Below are 21715 nucleotides of genomic sequence, written 5' to 3' on the forward strand. Positions count from 1 at the left end.
TAAGGCTTCTTTTCTATAAAATGGAGCTAGGAACAGCTCCCTTTTCACCAAAAAAAATCATTTCTTTGTGCAATGAATAAAGTCATTGTTGCGATGTGTACTTTGCTTAACTACTAAGACAAGTCCCTTAAATAACTTTCAAAATGGTTGATGTAGTCTCTACCGTTCTTAAGCTTCTTATAAGTTATTCATTTAGTGGTGCATCGACTATGATACACATTATGAACTTGTATCTTCTTAATGATTTTATTTATTATCAAGCCCCTCACCCTTCCTCAGGAGTATTTGTCGATTTTTTTTTTTTTTTACTTTGCAGCGTCCCCAAAGTAAAAAAAAATGTTTGGAAAATGAAACAAATTGAAACGGACATTTTGCAACATGTAGATGCACAATTATCAGTAAAATATAAATAAAAAGAAAAAATGAATTTGTCTGAGCCCTGGTTCTGAAACGGACATTTTGCAACATGTACATGCACAATTATCAGTAAAATATAAGTAAAAAGAAAAAAAATGAATTTGTCTGAGCCCAGGTTCGAACTGGGGACCTTTAGTGTGTGAGACTAACGTGATAACCAACTACACCACCCAGACGAGTTGATAGCTGACGTATTGGGAAAGTTTATGTATCTTCTAATAAAGCGCAATCAAATCTTCAACCACAATCAATCGATGAACTCGCGGAACACACGGCAGAAGAAAAACAAGTAGAGGACGAATCGAGCTCAGGAGTTGAGGACAACACAACATATGCAGCATCTCGGATCTTTACCGCCCGCCGATTACTCAAAGTTTATAACCAAATACACCGCGCGAAATCACAGTACAAGACCATACATACATAGCTCAACAACCAGCCAGATCTTGAGCTAAATAAATAAGTGTGGACGATCCCGAATCAGTGGGCTAGCCGACGTAGACGTGGACGCCGATGGCGATGAGGAAGATGGTGACGAGCGCGAAGTAGACGACGGCGTGGACGAGGATGGAGAGGCCGCTGGTGTGCAGGCTGCCGAACTCCGCCACCCGGCCGCGCCCCGGCAGCGTGCAGAGCAGCCCCGGCGTGAGCAGCACGAAGAGCACCGTCGCCACGATCACCGGGCCCCAGTCCGCCATTCCCCCTCCTCCAGTTCGATCTCCTCTCTGTCTAAATCCCCCGAATTTTGAGCAGCTTTGTGGATCGGATTTGCTGGTGGGTGGGGTGTGCACTGGACTGGAGTGAGCAGAGGAGGAAGTCGAGCGTTAATTAGTACGCGGCTCCAGCGGGTTCGCCATGCGGTGGGCTCCAGATCTTTCTTTTTTTTGGTATATGGTGTGCTCCAGATCGCCTCTGACAGGTGGTACAAATGTTTGCGAAATGATGGGGGCCCACACATCATTGGCGGGACAGGGGCCCGATCTGGTGTTCAACGGAAAGGGGAAAGGATTTCGTTGGGTGTGCGTTGCGTGGCGTGGGCGCGGATGGAAGGAACCAGACGGAGCGTGTCAACGAGGCCTCAAAAGAATGAGCGGTTGGAGTGCAGACACACGATACGAACGGTGCTGCATCAGCCTTCATTAGTTCATTGTCTCCTCGCCCAAAGGAAGTCTTCCTGCTCTCTCTTTTTCTTCCCTACATCTAGCCGTATGTCTTTTGTTTTAGAGGAAAAAACAAAATATATAAGACGATTAATTAGTAGCAGTTTTTTTTGTTTGGAGGAAAAATATAAAAAAACATTCCTCTTAATATAGTTTATAGTTTGTTTGGACCTTTTTTACAGTTTCCATGATGATCTACCCAACCAAAGTATTTATTCGTATAATAATTACCTAACTACACCATGGCATGTTTTTGACATTAATTTGACCATGCTTATACTGCAAACAATACACCCCAGTTTGCATAATTTTGTTTTGTTTTTCGATCATCTCTTGTGTAGATACTCCATCCATACCATATTATAACTTTTTAGTGTAATATCCCAGGTTTAGAGGCAATAAAATGAGAGAACACCAAAGTGTGCATTGGATTCATGCATAGAAAATCCGGGGAATTTTCGCGCTTCAAATAAAACTTACCACAATGAATCGAAGTTTCACTTGACTTGTCGGAATTGAAGTAGATCATCAAGTCAAGCGTTATAAACTCCACTCGTGATCTTTGCTAAAACTTTATTTTGGGTAGAGATGATTTGATCTATGGATTAGATCAAATGGAATTAGATTTACAACAACACATTCTTTAAGAATCAAACCCTAACTTATTAACACTTAAAAGTTAGCAACTACTTTTGTGTGTAATATAATTCACCTATAAATAAGGTAAACCACAGGGTCTAAAGTGCTTAAAAGCCACACATTCTTATGTAAATCATAACTTATTAAATATATGGAATATCATAAAACTAAATCCATTTACATTACAAGTTATAGTTCAAACTATTTGAATAAAACTAACTATGAGTATTTTGAAACTCATATGATCATGCCTTGGTGAAATCAAACACCAACTATCCAAATGTGAGAAATAACCCTCAACCTTGATCTTTTGATCAATATTATAATATAAATCCAATCCAATATGATATAGTGACTCATCCACAATAATAAAACCATCCACAAGATATTTAGTAACAAATGCCACTTGGCTATCCAAAAATAAATCATATGAGAGGATAATGATCTTGCCACATAGGAGGAAAATATCTACATGACTTGCTTTCCAAGTTATGCCACCTCATGCTCAAAGGATTGCTATGGATGAGGGCATGACAACCAAGCACCTTACTCATCCCACCAAAACAAGAGTCACCCACCTATGTGTCATGATACTAGAGCTTGCCCAAGCCTATAAATAGAGCCACACCCTCCATCCATTTAGTCATCTTGTAGCATGATGCAAGGAAACACACACATAGAGCCACTCCATACATTAGCTAGGATTAAGATGAAGAAGCTAGGAGGTGGAGGCATACCACAAGATGCAGGTTTATCAGATTTCCTGAAGAACAAGCTACAGAAGATACCAAGGTAGAATTCCTAGGTAAACCATATATTTAGAGGATCATATCATCATCTCTTGAGTAGGACCTTAGGATATTCCAAGACATTGAGAAGTGAGAGAAGTTATAATACTCACCATATCCATGTTCATACAAGAATATTAGAAAAGTACTAATCCTAGTTGTTCAAGTCAATATTTGATCTTGGAGGTGAGAACCCTATTCCAATAGCAATATCTTAGGAAACCAATTCCATAATCATCACAACTTGGTATTAATTATGAACCCTAAAAATCTAGGATGAGTGTGATGAGAGGAATAATAAGGAGGGATTAGTGAGGAATGAGTGGATCTTGTCTAATGCATGATTATACCTTGTAGATTTAGATCATAAGTTAAACCATATGATTATTAGATCTCATTTATCACATAAAATAATAAGCATATCACTAGTAGTTAACCCAGACCAATCCTCATGCCTACTTATATTGAAATTTAATGAAGAGTATGCAAAACCCTAAACCCTTTCACATAGGATCCACTTCACATAAAATGATATGCCCTACCTTGTGTATCATGGATCACAAGTATAATCCAAGCTAGAAGTTGCTAAGCAAGATTAGTAATTATAGAGTTTAATCAACCATTTTCTCAAACCTTGAGAACTATCATTCACATAAAATCATGAACCAATTCCATTTCCTTTACCATTTGTTAAACCCTAGCCATAATTAAATTATATGTGAATGATCACTATGGTTAAGCACTAGAAAAATAGAATGTGTTCACCATGCACATGTTCTAAATTTCAAATCAATTAAAACATGTTTAATTCCTTAAATTAGCAAAGTAATTGAGATAAACCCTAAAATCATATCTATTTGAAAATTTGAATTGTGTCTCATAAGAACCCCAAATTAATCAATTATAAAGTGATTGTTTATAAACAAAATAATACAAGTAGGTAGCATTATCAAATTGTTCTGATATTAACATATTTTAGAATCTGCAAAACAACACATAATTCAAATCAAGTTAAAACCGATAAATAAAAACAGAAAAAGAAAACAGAAATTTGAAAAAGAAAATGGAGGGAAACTTACCTGGCGAGCCGAGCAAGCACCGCAGCGAGCCCATCACCACCACGTCCACCAAGCCCAAGTATCAGCCCAGCCCAAAACCACTTACCGTTTGGATTGCTTTAGAAATCGTGCGAAGAGAGTCGCCCCTCTCGTCTTCTTCCTCAGCATCGACAACGCACAGGCGCGTCCCATCCACGTCGTCGCTGCGGATAGGGACGATCCCGGACGCCAGAGACCATCTCAGAGGCACCTCCAAGCTTCACCGCGTCCGAGCCTATCCAAAAGGGTTAAGATTCGCGCCCGAACTGTACGTCACCGTCACCGTCGCATCTCCGTCGTCGCCGCCGGTGAAGTGACGGTTCTGACCTCGACGGGGGCTATAAATACAACCAGAGGAGCATCGTGACATCCTTGTTCATTCCTATCCTTCCAATCTCTCTCTAGCTCCTCCTAACCATCGTCCACGATCAGTTTCTGCCGCCGGAGTCGGAGACGAAACCGTCGTCTGGGGCCACCCTAGCGTCGGTAGAGTAGCCCAGGAGACGCGCGTCACCTCAAGGAACATCCCGGCGGAAGGAATTGCGCGAGGAGTTCTCGGCCGAGCGATTCGACTCGTTCCCTTTCACGGTGGCTCGCCGGAATCCGCAAAATAGGACTCGCCACCGTCACCAATCGTCGCCATCGAGCACACCATCAACCTCGTGGTGAGAATACGCATCTCCGGAGCCTTTCATTTTGTTCTAGAATCCATCATAGCGTCCGATTTGATTTCTCGCCGGAGCCACCGCCGCAAAGACCTCTCGCCGGTGATAGCTCCGGTGATCCCTCGGCAAATCCATCGCCACCGAGCAGCCTTCGCCGAGTCGAGGAGATTCGAAATATATCACTAGGCCGTCCTGGGGGCATTAAAACGGCGGCGCCGTCCTCTACTGCTCGCCGGCGTCAAGCCGTCGGCGAGAGAGTGACGTGGCCGTGGGACCGGGAGACCTTTGACTTGGTCGTTGCCCCGTGGCAGGTGACCTGGATGCAGGTCCCACCTGTCTGTCTCTAGAGCTAGGTAACGAACCGGTACACTTAGTATTTTTGTTTATTTCAAATTCCAGAAAATCACTGAAACTTTGCAAAATCATAGAAATTTCATTTCAACTCGGAAAAATATGAATAATATATCAAAATGCTCACAAAAATAAACTCTATTCAAATAAAATATTAAACAAAAATGTGTGTCAAAATAAAATTTCACTTATTTTTAAACCTTATTAATTATGCCATTTCAATTACTTAAAAGACAATTTGAATTCAATAATTAGTGAAGTTTCAAAATTAAATTTTAACTATTCAGTAACTAAGTAAAATGTTAAGATCAATTTTATTTATCATATTTACATTTACTTAATTATTAGTGGTAATTCATAAACCCTAATTTGCAAATTACCATTTACTATTTTCTTTAAATAGTAAAACCTCAAGAAAAGATTATAAGCCAATATTATTTTGGTAAATCAAAACTTATTTACTTAAACATCTTTAGTTAACAAGTTGATTATTTTAAACCCTAATAACAATTATTAAACCCTGATTCTTAATTAAACCTAAATAAGAATTACCCTAATTATTAAATCTTGTGGAGATTAATAAAATGTTAAACCATTATTAATTTGACTCAAAGTAATTAGTAACCACAACTCTATTACCAATTATCATTTTAGGAGTTGTGCCATAATTTAGAAACCCTAAGTTTAATTTAAGTAAGACATTGATCTCATTATTTCATGTGTTCATCCATAGTAGTTGCAAACCTAAAACCCTAAGGATTTAACCCATGTGATATTTACACTTTAGTAGTAACTCTAAAACCCTAGTTGCTTATCACATGTGATCATGTGAGGTTCATCTATACCTATAGAACCCTAGTAAGAAACCAATGAATGCATGCTTATGATCCATTAGCATAAACCAAGTCACATGAGATTATCATTTCATGTTCCTATTCTTAATTAAAACCTATATGATTCACTAGTATCACCTAGGTATAAACCCTAGCTTGCTACCACATATTAGCACCATTGATCACCAATCCTATATACCACACCATTAGGATCAACCTCAACCATCAAACCCTAGTTAAACCATGATGATAAACCCTAATACCAACCTTGTGTAGCAAATCACATCACATGTTCCTATCCAACTAAACCTTACTTAGGAAATGATAAACCACTTAGCTTAGAAACAATTAGAGATTATTTAGTAAAGCAATTGTGAAACCATAGTAAACCCTAATAGCTAATTTATAGAACCATCTTAAATAACCATCCTTTGATATAATGCTTAGAAGAAACCATAGCAATAAACCTACCAATACTTGCTATATAGAAATCCATTCCAAGTTAAAAACCCAACTAGTTCCTATCCAAGAACTAAATGAATTCAATAGTAAACCCTAGAAAGCCATAACACCTATATATAATAGTTCATGTTCTTAATTAACCTGTTCTTCAACAGCTTATTCTTTTGAAGTACAAATACCAATCAAACCTTAGAAACCCTAATCCTTCTTTGAAATACTCAATATTTCTTAAACAACATGTTCTTCAAAAGTTATTCTTTTGAAGTATAATATCAGTAATCATCAACCATGTCCCGTAGAACTTAAAATTGACAACTGTTCTTCACATATTATTCCACTACTATTCTTTATGTGTATGATTGTTATGATGTCTTATATCACTTGATTTTGATGCTAATATAACCAAACCCTAATAAGAACCTTGTTTGAGAACCATTCTAAAAGTGCAACCAACCTAAAGAAATCTTTACAACTCATACATCCTAAATCATTGAGGTTAGGTTACGCTCGGGACGATTGCATCTCATATTATGCATTATAGCATCTTTGCCAGTTCTTTAAACATTGTCCTTACCGGACGATGATGGTATTTCAGCATTTGGAGTTATCATGTATCGAAGCTTTTGCCTGCATAATCTTGCAGTCAAGAAAGGCAAGTTCATCGCTTGCTCATGTCATTTGATTATTTTTATCAAACTATATGCAAAGTACTATACTTATCACTCATGCATTGAAAAGCAAAAATTATTTTACAATTATGAATATGACTATGTGGTGGGCAATGGAACCATGGTATGTGTTGATATGGTGGAGGTTCCATTGCAATGGGTTATATCACCCTAGGATTAATTACCAATGCCGTCCAGTGATTCTAGCGCCGTACATATCGCGTTATCCATAAGATCTATAATGGCTCGGGGAAGTCAGCCGTATCTTTTCCCTTCGCACGCCAACGGATGGTAGAGACGGTGGGGTGTTGGAGGCACCGCCGCAATAGGTTGGGATATCCTTTTAAATCCCCATCCATTAGTGATGTTAATCTCTACCATCTATGAGGGATTGTCCGGAGTACACCATGAGTAAAGCCGTATTATCGGGGGAAGTCTACTGGAGGTGTACGGTCGGACAAAAGGGTGGGTTTGCAGGGTCGCGGAGAAGGCAGTGATTGGCTTGGATCTTATACTGGGCCCTCACACCAAAGGAAGTGTGGACGGGGACATACTCTCGGCCGGCAACATGGTTAAGATCTCTTGTGGGGTAAAGTAACGCACCTCCGCAGAGGGTATCAAGAATTGTGACTCGTCACTCCCTGTTCCGGGAAGGGAACTGCGAACGCGGCAGAAAGGAACTCCACGAAGTTCTAGTCAACCTTTGAAGACCGACGGGCATAGTTTTCAGAATAAAATAAACCTTTTGAAGAAATGTTTATGAAAACTTGCATTGGCCTATGACTTTCCGGTCTATGGCTGTAGCTAGTGCATGATACACCTATTTCCTAATATGAACTTGCTGAGTACGCTCGTACTCATTCTATCTCGTTTGAACCCCCTTCTTAGAGCAATGCACCGAAGGAGAAACTACCGTGGAACTCGAAGACAAAGGAGTCAACTGCAACAAGATGAAGAATCCAATCAAAGAAGTCAATGGAGTCAACTTCCGCATCAATTATTATGGAAACCTAGACTAGTAATAGAAGGGAACCTTTCCCTAATCCTAGCACCTAAGTAGCTAGATTTCTATAGCAAGCCAAGTAGCTCTTGAACTGGAGTTAGCAATAAGATAGACTACGAGTCGTTCTTCCGGAGCTTTATTTGAAGTTTTACCTCACCGTAAAGTAGGAGGCTGTGTGGATCTTATGTAAACAGTTCGTGTGTACTTCTATAGACATACCTTGGACTCGCATATGTTTCTGTTGTACCACTCTGAGGGATGTAATATGGGTGGAACGGTGTTTCACTTGTGTTATGTCAACGACTTGTGTACTACACCATGCAGTGGTACGCTGGGTCACCGCATTTAGTCTCAGTTTTGTAGACCCTACTACCCAAAAGTCGTCACCGAAGGTAAAGTACACCCGATTGGTTTTAGTGGAGACCTATAGGTTTGGTAGTGTCTATAGGAAGTTGTCTTAGCCAAACCAACTATTCTTTTGACTTGAGATGGGTATTCACTTGAGAATAATCCTGACACACTTGAGTCAATATTTCTTATCTATTTTCTTAAGTGAAGTTAGTTAGTTATCTTGCTTCATTCCAAATAATTAGAACACCATTGAAGCTTAAGATAATGTGTGGTAGTAGACCACAATTGGTATACAATACATGGTAGTCCAAAGAGAGGATACAACCATAAGGAAGATATCCTATTGGAAGATGTATACCAAGACATATTATGGTTAAGTAAGAGTCATTTAAAATGTCAAATGACTGATGTTAAGTAATGTAGATAAGTAATATGAGGGAGTATATACCTATGATGAGTCAATCATAGGAGGTAAGGAAGAGTGATAGGAGTCATATAAGTCTACTTTTCATGGTAGAGTTGGTAATCATATATGATTCACTTGAGAATCATGATGTGAGGGAGTAGAACATCATAAGTACGTTAACAGAAGTATGATGAGGAGTAGGATTTAAGGAATAGTTCGAAAGCTTAGGCCTTAAAATCCTAATAACCGTACTCAAGTATTCTAGAACCATAGTCCTTAATTTAAAGAAGGCTTATTTAAAGCATATCACATAGAGAAATCCGGGAGTTATAGGTGGTATATTCTAAACAATCATGTGTTTAGAGTAGACATGTTAGAACTAATTGTATTATAGGAAGTAGTCCTCAATCGCACATATATATGGTATACTATTGTGTTAGTACTTCCAAAGAAAACTAGGTTAACTTCAACTATCCCAGGCTACTTTGTTTCAAGTTCGTCTTATTGCAAATGTGCAATTAAGATAAATGTTGAGACCACTAGTAAAAATTCACGTATTGTGCTAAGTATCACAACCTAAACCTATCTTATGTGGTGTTATATACTACACATCTGATCCTGATGTTTAGGGATGTCTTACCCAACTATTATATTCAGGCATATAAGGATGTGTATTATACTATTATAAACACAAAGCTAGATTTTCTTGGATTTTCTTGAATCTTCATTGATTGACTAGATCCATACATGAAGTTTGACTTTGATATGCAAATGCATGTTGCAATATCAAGCTCTTACTTGATGTTATAGGTCTAGAGGGTAAAGGTATTCGTGTGAGGAAGTGACGAATTCGAAGATTTTGAAGATAAGATGAAGGTTCACTTGAAGAAGGAAGTAAAGTTGTGGGAAGTAACCACAATACTCCGAAGGAAGGACCAATCAAAACTCACTTTTATCCTTAATCAAGGAGTACTTCAACATGGAAGTATCATGAAAGTGAGGAAAATAGTGAATATGGAGCAGAAGAAGTGGAGCCATATTCATTCTGGAAGAAGGGAATGCAAGTGAAGTCACTTATAATACTATTTTCATAGTGTCAACAAGTGGTTTTCTTGTAAAACAAACCCTGGAAGAAGGAAAATAGACAAGTGAAGTCGTAGCTGGTATAATAAGACCGCAACTGATATAGGATAACCATGAAGAGAAAGCATGTGAGGTGAAGTATATCTTAACTAAAACTATGTAAGTAGCCACAACTGGTAGGTAGATATTGACTAGAACCATAACATGGCCACAGCTGGTATCCAATAAGCCACATCTGGTACTAGGTAGTCTGCAGCTGGTACCAGATAACCCACAGCCTGAACATTTCTTTACCCTAAAAGAAAGGGGGATTCCACAGCTAGTATTTCACAGCTGGTATCTTGTAGTTGGTAAATATTTAGTCGGAGAATTCATAATGGATACCCACAACTGAGTGGATACACCACAAAGAATTCTTCGTGAGACTCTAGAAAAGTACAAACTACAAGTTAGACCAAGACTAAACTTCTAACCTTGGAGTTTAATGATTAGAAGAAAGGAAGTTTGAAGATCATTAGTAAACTCCAAGGGGGAGAGGAAGGCTGAAGAAGAAGTATTAAGATATTATTGGTAGTGTGATAGATGGAGAAAAAGGTCTGAACTGAGAGGAAGTCCGATCTTATTTTTATAAGGTTGTTGGGAAGTACCCATATAAAAGTACTCTCAGGAGATTGTCAGACCAGAAGCCGAGGTTTATATCTCGAAGAAGTAAGGGTTAGACCTTAACTTAAGTGGGTAATTGTAATTACTCAAAACCAAGAGAACTTAAGTAAGTTTTAGAAAATGAAGTTGGATGAAGAAGATATCGGAGGACAATCAAAGCCTAAGAAAACAAAAGATCGAAGGGTTTGACTATACCAAAACTAATGATTATTAGAAAGATTCCTTTCATGGAACCTAAAGAAACCAAAAGGAGGATAACTAGCATAAACTAGAAGCCATGATTGGATGGACTAAATGAGTCTAATCCATTCGTAGGACTAAACAACCAGGACCATGCCTATTGTAAATATCTTACTAAGTACCATTACTTTCGTTATGGTAGTAAGGGAAAACAATACCCTACCTTAAATAAATCTTTTAAAATTAAGGTTTGAGTATCGCAGCTGGTAAATCGTAGTGCCATATTACACCGCAGCTGGATTACCGCAGCTGGTAGAACCAAGCTTTGAGTACCCAAATAGGAAGATGTCACCACAACCATTAGTAAAGTCCATTAACACAATAAGATGTCCTAATCCAAGAATCTTTGGAGAGTAAGCCTAGAAGCTTAGAATGTTGGAAGAAATCTTAGAATTTAAAAGAGTAGCAATGCCAGACATCAGAAGACTCCAGGAAGGATCTGGACAAGGGATATATCCAATTATATCTAGTGTGATCACCATGAAGTTGAAGGATGGTGATATGTTCAAGACATTTCAACATTCCGAAACATGAGAGCGTTTGAACTTCGGGACGAAGTTCAGTTTAAGGGGGAGAGGCTGTAATATCCCAGGTTTAGAGGCAATAAAATGAGAGAACACCAAAGTGTGCATTGCATTCATGCATAGAAAATCCGGGAATTTTCGCGCTTCAAATAAAACTTACCACAAGAATCGAAGTTTCACTTGACTTGTCTGGAATTGAAGTAGATCATCAAGTCAAGCGTTATAAACTCCACCGTGATCTTTGCTAAAACTTTATTTTGGGTAGAGATGATTTGATCTATGGATTAGATCAAATGGAATTAGATTTACAACAACACATTCTTTAAGAATCAAACCCTAACTTATTAACACTTAAAAGTTAGCAACTACTTTTGTGTGTAATATAATTCACCTATAAATAAGGTAAACCACAGGGTCTAAAGTGCTTAAAAGCCACACATTCTTATGTAAATCATAACTTATTAAATATATGGAATATCATAAAACTAAATCCATTTACATTACAAGTTATAGTTCAAACTATTTGAATAAAACTAACTATGAGTATTTTGAAACTCATATGATCATGCCTTGGTGAAATCAAACACCAACTATCCAAATGTGAGAAATAACCCTCAACCTTGATCTTTTGATCAATATTATAATATAAATCCAATCCAATATGATATAGTGACTCATCCACAATAATAAAACCATCCACAAGATATTTAGTAACAAATGCCACTTGGCTATCCAAAAATAAATCATATGAGAGGATAATGATCTTGCCACATAGGAGGAAAATATCTACATGACTTGCTTTCCAAGTTATGCCACCTCATGCTCAAAGGATTGCTATGGATGAGGGCATGACAACCAAGCACCTTACTCATCCCACCAAAACAAGAGTCACCCACCTATGTGTCATGATACTAGAGCTTGCCCAAGCCTATAAATAGAGCCACACCCTCCATCCATTTAGTCATCTTGTAGCATGATGCAAGGAAACACACACATAGAGCCACTCCATACATTAGCTAGGATTAAGATGAAGAAGCTAGGAGGTGGAGGCATACCACAAGATGCAGGTTTATCAGATTTTCTAAAGAACAAGCTACAGAAGATACCAAGGTAGAATTCCTAGGTAAACCATATATTTAGAGGATCATATCATCATCTCTTGAGTAGGACCTTAGGATATTCCAAGACATTGAGAAGTGAGAGAAGTTATAATACTCACCATATCCATGTTCATACAAGAATATTAGAAAAGTACTAATCCTAGTTGTTCAAGTCAATATTTGATCTTGGAGGTGAGAACCCTATTCCAATAGCAATATCTTAGGAAACCAATTCCATAATCATCACAACTTGGTATTAATTATAAACCCTAAAAATCTAGGATGAGTGTGATGAGAGGAATAATAAGGAGGGATTAGTGAGGAATGAGTGGATCTTGTCTAATGCATGATTATACCTTGTAGATTTAGATCATAAGTTAAACCATATGATTATTAGATCTCATTTATCACATAAAATAATAAGCATATCACTAGTAGTTAACCCAGACCAATCCTCATGCCTACTTATATTGAAATTTAATGAAGAGTATGCAAAACCCTAAACCCTTTCACATAGGATCCACTTCACATAAAATGATATGCCCTACCTTGTGTATCATGGATCACAAGTATAATCCAAGCTAGAAGTTGCTAAGCAAGATTAGTAATTATAGAGTTTAATCAACCATTTTCTCAAACCTTGAGAACTATCATTCACATAAAATCATGAACCAATTCCATTTCCTTTACCATTTGTTAAACCCTAGCCATAATTAAATTATATGTGAATGATCACTATGGTTAAGCACTAGAAAAATAGAATGTGTTCACCATGCACATGTTCTAAATTTCAAATCAATTAAAACATGTTTAATTCCTTAAATTAGCAAAGTAATTGAGATAAACCCTAAAATCATATCTATTTGAAAATTTGAATTGTGTCTCATAAGAACCCCAAATTAATCAATTATAAAGTGATTGTTTATAAACAAAATAATACAGTAGGTAGCATTATCAAATTGTTCTGATATTAACATATTTTAGAATCTGCAAAACAACACATAATTCAAATCAAGTTAAAACCAGTAAATAAAAACAGAAAAAGAAAACAGAAATTTGAAAAAGAAAATGGAGGGAAACTTACCTGGCAGGCCGAGCAGCACCGCAGCAGCACATCACCACCACGTCCACCAAGCCCAGTATCAGCCCAGCCCAAAACCACTTACCGTTTGGATTGCTTTAGAAATCGTGCGAAGAGAGTCGCCCCTCTCGTCTTCTTCCTCAGCATCGACAACGCACAGGCGCGTCCCAGCCACGTCGTCGCTGCGGATAGGGACGATCCCGGACGCCAGAGACCATCTCAGAGGCACCTCCAAGCTTCACCGTGTCCGAGCCTATCCAAAAGGGTTAAGATTCACGTCCGAACTGTACGTCACCGTCACCGTCACATCTCCGTCGTCGCCGCCGGTGAAGTGACGGTTCTGACCTCGACGGGGGCTATAAATACAACCAGAGGAGCACCGTGACATCCTTGTTCATTCCTATCCTTCCAATCTCTCTCTAGCTCCTCCTAACCATCGTCCACGATCAGTTTCTGCCGCCGGAGTCGGAGACGAAACCGTCGTCTGGGGCCACCCTAGCGTCGGTAGAGTAGCCCAGGAGACGCGCGTCACCTCAAGGAACATCCTGGCGGAAGGAATTAAGCAGAGGAGTTCTCAGTCGAGCGATTCGACTCGTTCCCTTTCACGGTGGCTCGCCGGAATCCGCAAAATAGGACTCGCCACCGTCACCAATCGTCGCCATCGAGCACACCATCAACCTCAGGGTGAGAATACGCATCTCTGGAGCCTTTCATTTTGTTCTAGAATCCATCATAGCGTCCGATTTGATTTCTCGCCGGAGCCACCACCGCAGCACCTCTCGCCGGTGATAGCTCCGGTGATCCCCTGGCAAATCCATCGCCACCAGCAGCTTCAGCGAGTCGAGGAGATTCGAAATATATCACTAGGCCGTCCTGGGGGCATTAAAACGGCGGCGCCGTCCTCTACTGCTCGCCGGCGTCAAGCCGTCGGCGAGAGAGTGACGTGGCCGTGGGACCGGGAGACCTTTGACTTGGTCGTTGCCCCGTGGCAGGTGACCTGGATGCAGGTCCCACCTGTCTGTCTCTAGAGCTAGGTAACGAACCGGTACACTTAGTATTTTTGTTTATTTCAAATTCCAGAAAATCACTGAAACTTTGCAAAATCATAGAAATTTCATTTCAACTCGGAAAAATATGAATAATATATCAAAATGCTCACAAAAATAAAATCTATTCAAATAAAATATAAAACAAAAATGTGTGTCAAAATAAAATTTCACTTATTTTTAAACCTTATTAATTATGCCATTTCAATTACTTAAAAGACAATTTGAATTCAATAATTAGTGAAGTTTCAAAATTAAATTTTAACTATTCAGTAACTAAGTAAAATGTTAAGATCAATTTTATTTATCATATTTACATTTACTTAATTATTAGTGGTAATTCATAAACCCTAATTTGCAAATTACCATTTACTATTTTCTTTAAATAGTAAAACCTCAAGAAAAGATTATAAGCCAATATTATTTTGGTAAATCAAAACTTATTTACTTAAACATCTTTAGTTAACAAGTTGATTATTTTAAACCCTAATAAAAATTATTAAACCCTGATTCTTAATTAAACCTAAATAAGAATTACCCTAATTATTAAATCTTGTGGAGATTAATAAAATGTTAAACCATTATTAATTTGAATCAAAGTAATTAGTAACCACAACTCTATTACCAATTATCATTTTAGGAGTTGTGCCATAATTTAGAAACCCTAAGTTTAATTTAAGTAAGACATTGATCTCATTATTTCATGTGTTCATCCATAGTAGTTGCAAACCTAAAACCCTAAGGATTTAACCCATGTGATATTTACACTTTAGTAGTAACTCTAAAACCCTAGTTGCTTATCACATGTGATCATGTGAGGTTCATCTATACCTATAGAACCCTAGTAAGAAACCAATGAATGCATGCTTATGATCCATTAGCATAAACCAAGTCACATGAGATTATCATTTCATGTTCCTATTCTTAATTAAAACCTATATGATTCACTAGTATCACCTAGGTATAAACCCTAGCTTGCTACCACATATTAGCACCATTGATCACCAATCCTATATACCACACCATTAGGATCAACCTCAACCATCAAACCCTAGTTAAACCATGATGATAAACCCTAATACCAACCTTGTGTAGCAAATCACATCACATGTTCCTATCCAACTAAACCTTACTTAGGAAATGATAAACCACTTAGCTTAGAAACAATTAGAGATTATTTAGTAAAGCAATTGTGAAACCATAGTAAACCCTAATAGCTAATTTATAGAACCATCTTAAATAACCATCCTTTGATATAATGCTTAGAAGAAACCATAGCAATAAACCTACCAATACTTGCTATATAGAAATCCATTCCAAGTTAAAAACCCAACTAGTTCCTATCCAAGAACTAAATGAATTCAATAGTAAACCCTAGAAAGCCATAACACCTATATATAATAGTTCATGTTCTTAATTAACTCTGTTCTTCAACGAGTTATTCTTTTGAAGTACAAATACCAATCAAACCTTAGAAACCCTAATCCTTCTTTGAAATACTCAATATTTCTTAAACAACATGTTCTTCAAAAGTTATTCTTTTGAAGTATAATATCAGTAATCATCAACCATGTCCTGTAGAACTTAAAATTGACAACTGTTCTTCACATATTATTCCACTACTATTCTTTATGTGTATGATTGTTATGATGTCTTATATCACTTGATTTTGATGCTAATATAACCAAACCCTAATAATAACCTTGTTTGAGAACCATTCTAAAAGTGCAACCAACCTAAAGAAATCTTTACAACTCATACATCCTAAATCATTGAGGTTAGGTTACGCTCGGGACGATTGCATCTCATATTATGCATTATAGCATCTTTGCCAGTTCTTTAAACATTGTCCTTACCGGACGATGATGGTATTTCAGCATTTGGAGTTATCATGTATCGAAGCTTTTGCTCGCATAATCTTGCAGTCAAGAAAGGCAAGTTCATCGCTTGCTCATGTCATTTGATTATTTTTATCAAACTATATGCAAAGTACTATACTTATCACTCATGCATTTAAAAGCAAATATTATTTTACAATTATGAATATGACTATGTGGTGGGCAATGGAACCATGGTATGTGTTGATATGGTGGAGGTTCCATTGCAATGGGTTATATCACCCTAGGATTAATTACCAATGCCGTCCAGTGATTCTAGCGCCGTACATATCGCGTTATCCATAAGATCTATAATGGCTCTGGGGAAGTCAGCTGTATCTTTTCCCTTCTGCACGCCAACGGATGGTAGAGACGGTGGGGTGTTGGAGGCACTGCCGCAATAGGTTGGGATATCCTTTTAAATCCCCATCCATTAGTGATGTTAATCTCTACCATCTATGAGGGATTGTCCGGAGTACACCATGAGTAAAGCCGTATTATCGGGGAAGTCTACTGGAGGTGTACGGTCGGACAAAAGGGTGGGTTTGCGGTGGTCGCGGAGAAGGCAGGTGATTGGCTTGGATCTTATACTCGGGCCTCACACCAAAGGAAGTGTGGACGGGGACATACTCTCGGCCGGCAACATGGTTAAGATCTCTTGTGGGGTAAAGTAACGCACCTCTCAGCAGGGTATCAAGAATTGTGATCGTCACTCCCCGTTCCGGAAGGGAACCGTGAACGCGGGCAGAAAGGAACTCCACGAAGTTCTAGTCAACCTGTGAAGACCGACGGGCATAGTTTTCGAATAAAATAAACCTTTTGAAGAAATGTTTATGAAAACTTGCATTGGCCTATGACTTTCTCGGTCTATGGCTGTAGCTAGTGCATGATACACCTATTTCCTAATATGAACTTGCTGAGTACGCTCGTACTCATTCTATCTCGTTTGAACCCCCTTCTTAGAGCAATGCACCGAAGGAGAAACTACCGTGGAACTCGAAGACAAAGGAGTCAACTGCAACAAGATGAAGAATCCAATCAAAGAAGTCAATGAAGTCAACTTCCGCATCAATTATTATGGAAACCTAGACTAGTAATAGAAGGGAACCTTTCCCTAATCCTAGCACCTAAGTAGCTAGATTTCTATAGCAAGCCAAGTAGCTCTTGAACTCGGAGTTAGCAATAAGATAGACTACGAGTCGTTCTTCCGGAGCTTTATTTGAAGTTTTACCTCACCGTAAAGTAGGAGGCTGTGTGGATCTTATGTAAACAGTTCGTGTGTACTTCTATAGACATACCTTGGACTCGCATATGTTTCGTTGTACCACTCGAGGGATGTAATATGGGTGGAACGGTGTTTCACTTGTGTTATGTCAACGACTTGTGTACTACACCATGCAGTGGTACGCTGGGTCACCGCATTTAGTCTCAGTTTTCTAGACCCTACTACCCAAAAGTCGTCACCGAAGGTAAAGTACACCCGATTGGTTTTAGTGGAGTAACCACGAGTTTTGGGTAGTTCATCTAGCCGATAGTTGCAAGGCTGATAACTACTGCGTACCGATGGCAACATATGTGTGCATTTAGTAATAAATAAAGGCATCTTCGTGGTAGTGTTGTAATTGTTGCTTAAATTTTCTATGTAGTAGGTCTATTTGTGATGAGACAATAAATAAAACATGAGAGAGAATAAGGTTGTTTGCATATAAACTAAGAAAATCTACACAAGCTTCATGGTGGATAAATGTGAAGATTTATTTATTACCTCTTGTTAGATAATTTAACAAACATTATTAGTGTACTTGTGTGATATTTTGTGTTGGTTACTCACATTATATTTTCAATTAATTGTATATTTGGAGTCATTAAAGAGTCATGTGCCACTGCAGAACAACAAATTTACAGCACTTCCAACGTTCGACTTAAGCCACTTGCAATGCAAAGCATCATATAGGGAGTATAATGCACTATGCTACTAGGTGTGTATGGTAATGCAATGGAATGTCATGGTTCCATTCCACTGGTAATGGAACGGTTCAGTTGTTCTGTTTGGTTTGGAAAAAACGGTAGAATGGAATGGTTTCATTTTGCGTTTGATTGGGACAAAATAAGTGGAATGAAATGTCTAAAATTGGGTTGAACTCGGCTCTTTTATACCAATGGTGAGATTATCTCACACGTGCTCACAAGTAAAATTACAAAAAAATGACAAACTTCAGCTCCTCTAATCTATTTAGTGTTGTAAAACTTAGGTAGACAGGGACCAGCCGTAGGATCCCTGCCGCCACCGCGACGGACTACCGCCGTCGTCGTGATCGATTTTCTGCCACTGCCACGTGTTCGTGCCGCCACCGCCATTGCGAGCCGTTGTCGAAGCCTCTAATCCCCGCTGCCCCACCTGCGTGCTTGATAGACCCCACCTCCTTAGCGTACTCTTGTTGTCACTGCCTTGCCAGATTCTCGCCGTCGCTGGTTCCTGTGGCCTCAATCGCAGCTGCTCGACTAGGTGATGGTTAGCGAGCGGTTCCACTAGATTCATTGATTCGATGGAAGTAGTGCATTCTGAATAGTAGGAATATATTCCCTTTTTAGGAACCAGTTCGTTCCGTCCCTTTTCTACAACCAAACACATGAAATGGCTCCAGGAGTAGAACTGTTCCATTACATTCCGCTTGATTCCGTAACCAAACACATTCTAGAAGTAGGCTAGCCATAGTGCTAGTATCATAGATAGTATCATATATACTAGGCCCACAAAAATGATGATGTGACATGTAATTAAGGATGAGAGATAATGTTAGAGTAACATAAGTGGATACTGTATCATAGCGCACGTTACGAGAAAAGTACATGTCAAATAGATCATGTACATAGATTTACATTGGGATTCTACAAAACAATAAATTTAGAAGTTTATGATACTACTCTATAATACCACCCACTATAGAGATAATATCATAGACAAGTATCATATGCATGATACTAGTATATGATACTATGCACTATGACCAGCCTAAGGTTTTCATTAGTAGCATTAAAACACAAGTGACCCCTAGTACTCCCTCATTCTCATAATATGTTGCCTATAAGTTTTAGTCCAAGTTGAACCATGCAAAATTTAACCTAGTATATAGCAAAAGTTATTATTATCTATGATACATCATGTATATAATATGAAACTATATTTCGCCGCGATTCTAATAATATTAGTTTCATATTATGGAAGTTCGTGTATTTTAATAAATAATAATTGATTAAACTTTACAAAATTTGGAATTATGCCCAACATAAATTGGGACAAAGGGAGTAAATGGCTTTTATTATATTTTCTCAAAGCTCCTCTCTGTTTCCCAAAATAAGACGTATAAATTTTAATTAAATTCAAAAAATGTAAAAAATGTCTAGGTTTATGAAAAATGTTATCAATTATAATATAAAGTTAATATTGTTGAATTCATAATGAAGGGTATCTGCATCTTATACTTTTTAGAGTATTATTAGAAAAATAAGGCATGTGCAGTGGCAATGGTTATCGATATTCGTGTTTGTTGGTTTGGTTGCAAGTCATCTTGTTTAATCTATGATTAATGGCAATGGTTATTATGCGTTGGTCCTTTGAACCTTACCACAGGGTGTGATTTCACATCCATGTACTACAACAAATTCTACTATAACAAAATTTGCTCACTTTGAGGATGGCGACATGTATTTGGATTCCTCTAAAATTTATAGTTTTTGCTAAGTGATCAAAAAAAATTACTACATATTAATTTTACTTTTAAAGCTTTTTTACTACACTTAATAATTATCAGTAGATCGGTAAATTTTTCATAAAAATAAATAAATAAATTATCAATGGATCGCGCTAAAAAACATGATGCAAATCGACCGCGCTCGATGTATATCAGCTGTTCCAAGAATCTACGTGTAATTGGTTTTAGGTTTAGAGTTTTTTCATTACACTTAAAAATTATCAATAGACTGGTGGATTTTTCGAAAAATCAATAAATAGTCGAGGACAAGAGATTGTTTCACAATTGAAACACCTGTTACGCACGAGTTCAGACAACACAACATATGCAGCATCTCGGATCTTTACAGCCCGATTACTGAAAGTTTACAAGAAGCAAAGACCGTACATAGCCCAACAATCAGCCAGATCTTGAGCTAGATGCAAGTGGGGAAGAGCTGGAATCAGTCGATCGATGCTAGCCAGCGTACCGTCTCGCCTCACTATCGCCCCGCTCTCGTCTCCGGCGGGCGGTACCGCCCACTCTAACGCCCGCGTTGGCACGAGCCTTACGCACGAGTTTAGACAACACAACATATGCAGCATCTCGGATCTTTACAGCCCGGTTACTGAAAGTTCACAAGCAAAGACCGTACATAGCCCAACAATCAGCCAGATCTTAGCGCTAGATCCAAGTGGGGGAAGAGCTGGAATCAGTGGATCGATGCTGGTGTTGGTGGGTGCGCTAGGCGCCTAGCCAGCGTAGACGTGGACGCCGATGGCGATGAGGAAGATGGTGACGAGCGCGAAGTAGAGGACGGCGTGGATGAGGATGGAGAGGCCGCTGGTGTGCATGCTGCCGAACTCCGCCACCCGGCCGCGGCCCGGCAGCGTGCAGAGCAGCCCCGGCGTGAGCAGCACGAAGAGCACCGTCGCCACGATCACCGGGCCCCAGTCCGCCATTTCCCCTCGTCGCTGATCTCTCTTATCAAAGTCCCCAAATTTCCAACAGATTCTGGATCGGATTTTGCTGGAACTCTCTGGGAGCGCAGTGGACTGAAGCAGGGGAAAGGACACGCATTAATTTGTACCCCAGCTGGTGAGCAGGGTGGACGGAAGCGTGCGGGTGGGCTCCAACTCAGCTCCCAATGGTGGGTTGCAGCTGATATGCACATGACACGTGGGGCAGATGGGAAGCGATAGGGGGCCCATACGTCATTGGCGTGGTAGGAATGTGCTCGTGGTGCATCTGGAGAAGGAAAGAATACGTTCCGTTCTCGTTGAGGAAACCCTTCGCTGCGGGTTGCGTGGCGTGGGAGCGGACGGAAGGAACCAGAAGGAGCGTCTCGCTCGCACTCCCCAGTGTCTCCATCCCACGCCACAGGAGAAGGAAAAACGAACGGTCAGTCAGCAAGGGTGCTTCTGCAGGTGCATATGCAGCTTTCTTTTGAAATGTATTTTAAATATATTTAAAAATGTTAAATAGATATACAAAAATTCTCTGGTATATATTGATATGTTAGAGCATCTC

At 39.0% G+C, this 21715-nt stretch overlaps 2 protein-coding genes and 1 non-coding gene across 3 annotated transcripts; all 3 read right to left on the reverse strand.

Moving 5' to 3' along the window:
- Positions 1-519: 519 nt before the first annotated feature.
- On the reverse strand, positions 520-593 carry TRNAV-CAC. The gene has a single exon. It is a non-coding gene; the product is annotated as a tRNA-Val (tRNA).
- A 58-nt stretch (positions 594-651) lies between these two features.
- On the reverse strand, positions 652-1295 carry LOC124677759. The gene has a single exon (XM_047213721.1). The coding sequence runs from the start codon at positions 1113-1115 to the stop codon at positions 906-908; it is 210 nt and encodes a 69-aa protein (XP_047069677.1). The 5' UTR covers positions 1116-1295; the 3' UTR covers positions 652-905.
- A 19487-nt stretch (positions 1296-20782) lies between these two features.
- Positions 20783-21147, reverse strand: LOC124678935. Its single transcript, XM_047214787.1, has one exon. The coding sequence runs from the start codon at positions 21145-21147 to the stop codon at positions 20938-20940; it is 210 nt and encodes a 69-aa protein (XP_047070743.1). The 3' UTR covers positions 20783-20937.
- Between the last annotated feature and the right edge of the window lie 568 nt (positions 21148-21715).

The sequence above is a fragment of the Lolium rigidum genome, chromosome 7, assembly GCF_022539505.1.
Source record: "Lolium rigidum isolate FL_2022 chromosome 7, APGP_CSIRO_Lrig_0.1, whole genome shotgun sequence".
NCBI lineage: Eukaryota > Viridiplantae > Streptophyta > Magnoliopsida > Poales > Poaceae > Lolium > Lolium rigidum.

Excerpts from the sequence above, each read along its gene's own strand:
- LOC124677759 (XM_047213721.1), bottom strand. The coding sequence starts at position 1,115 with ATGGCGGACTGGGGCCCGGTGATCGTGGCGACGGTGCTCTTCGTGCTG.
- LOC124678935 (XM_047214787.1), bottom strand. The coding sequence starts at position 21,147 with ATGGCGGACTGGGGCCCGGTGATCGTGGCGACGGTGCTCTTCGTGCTG.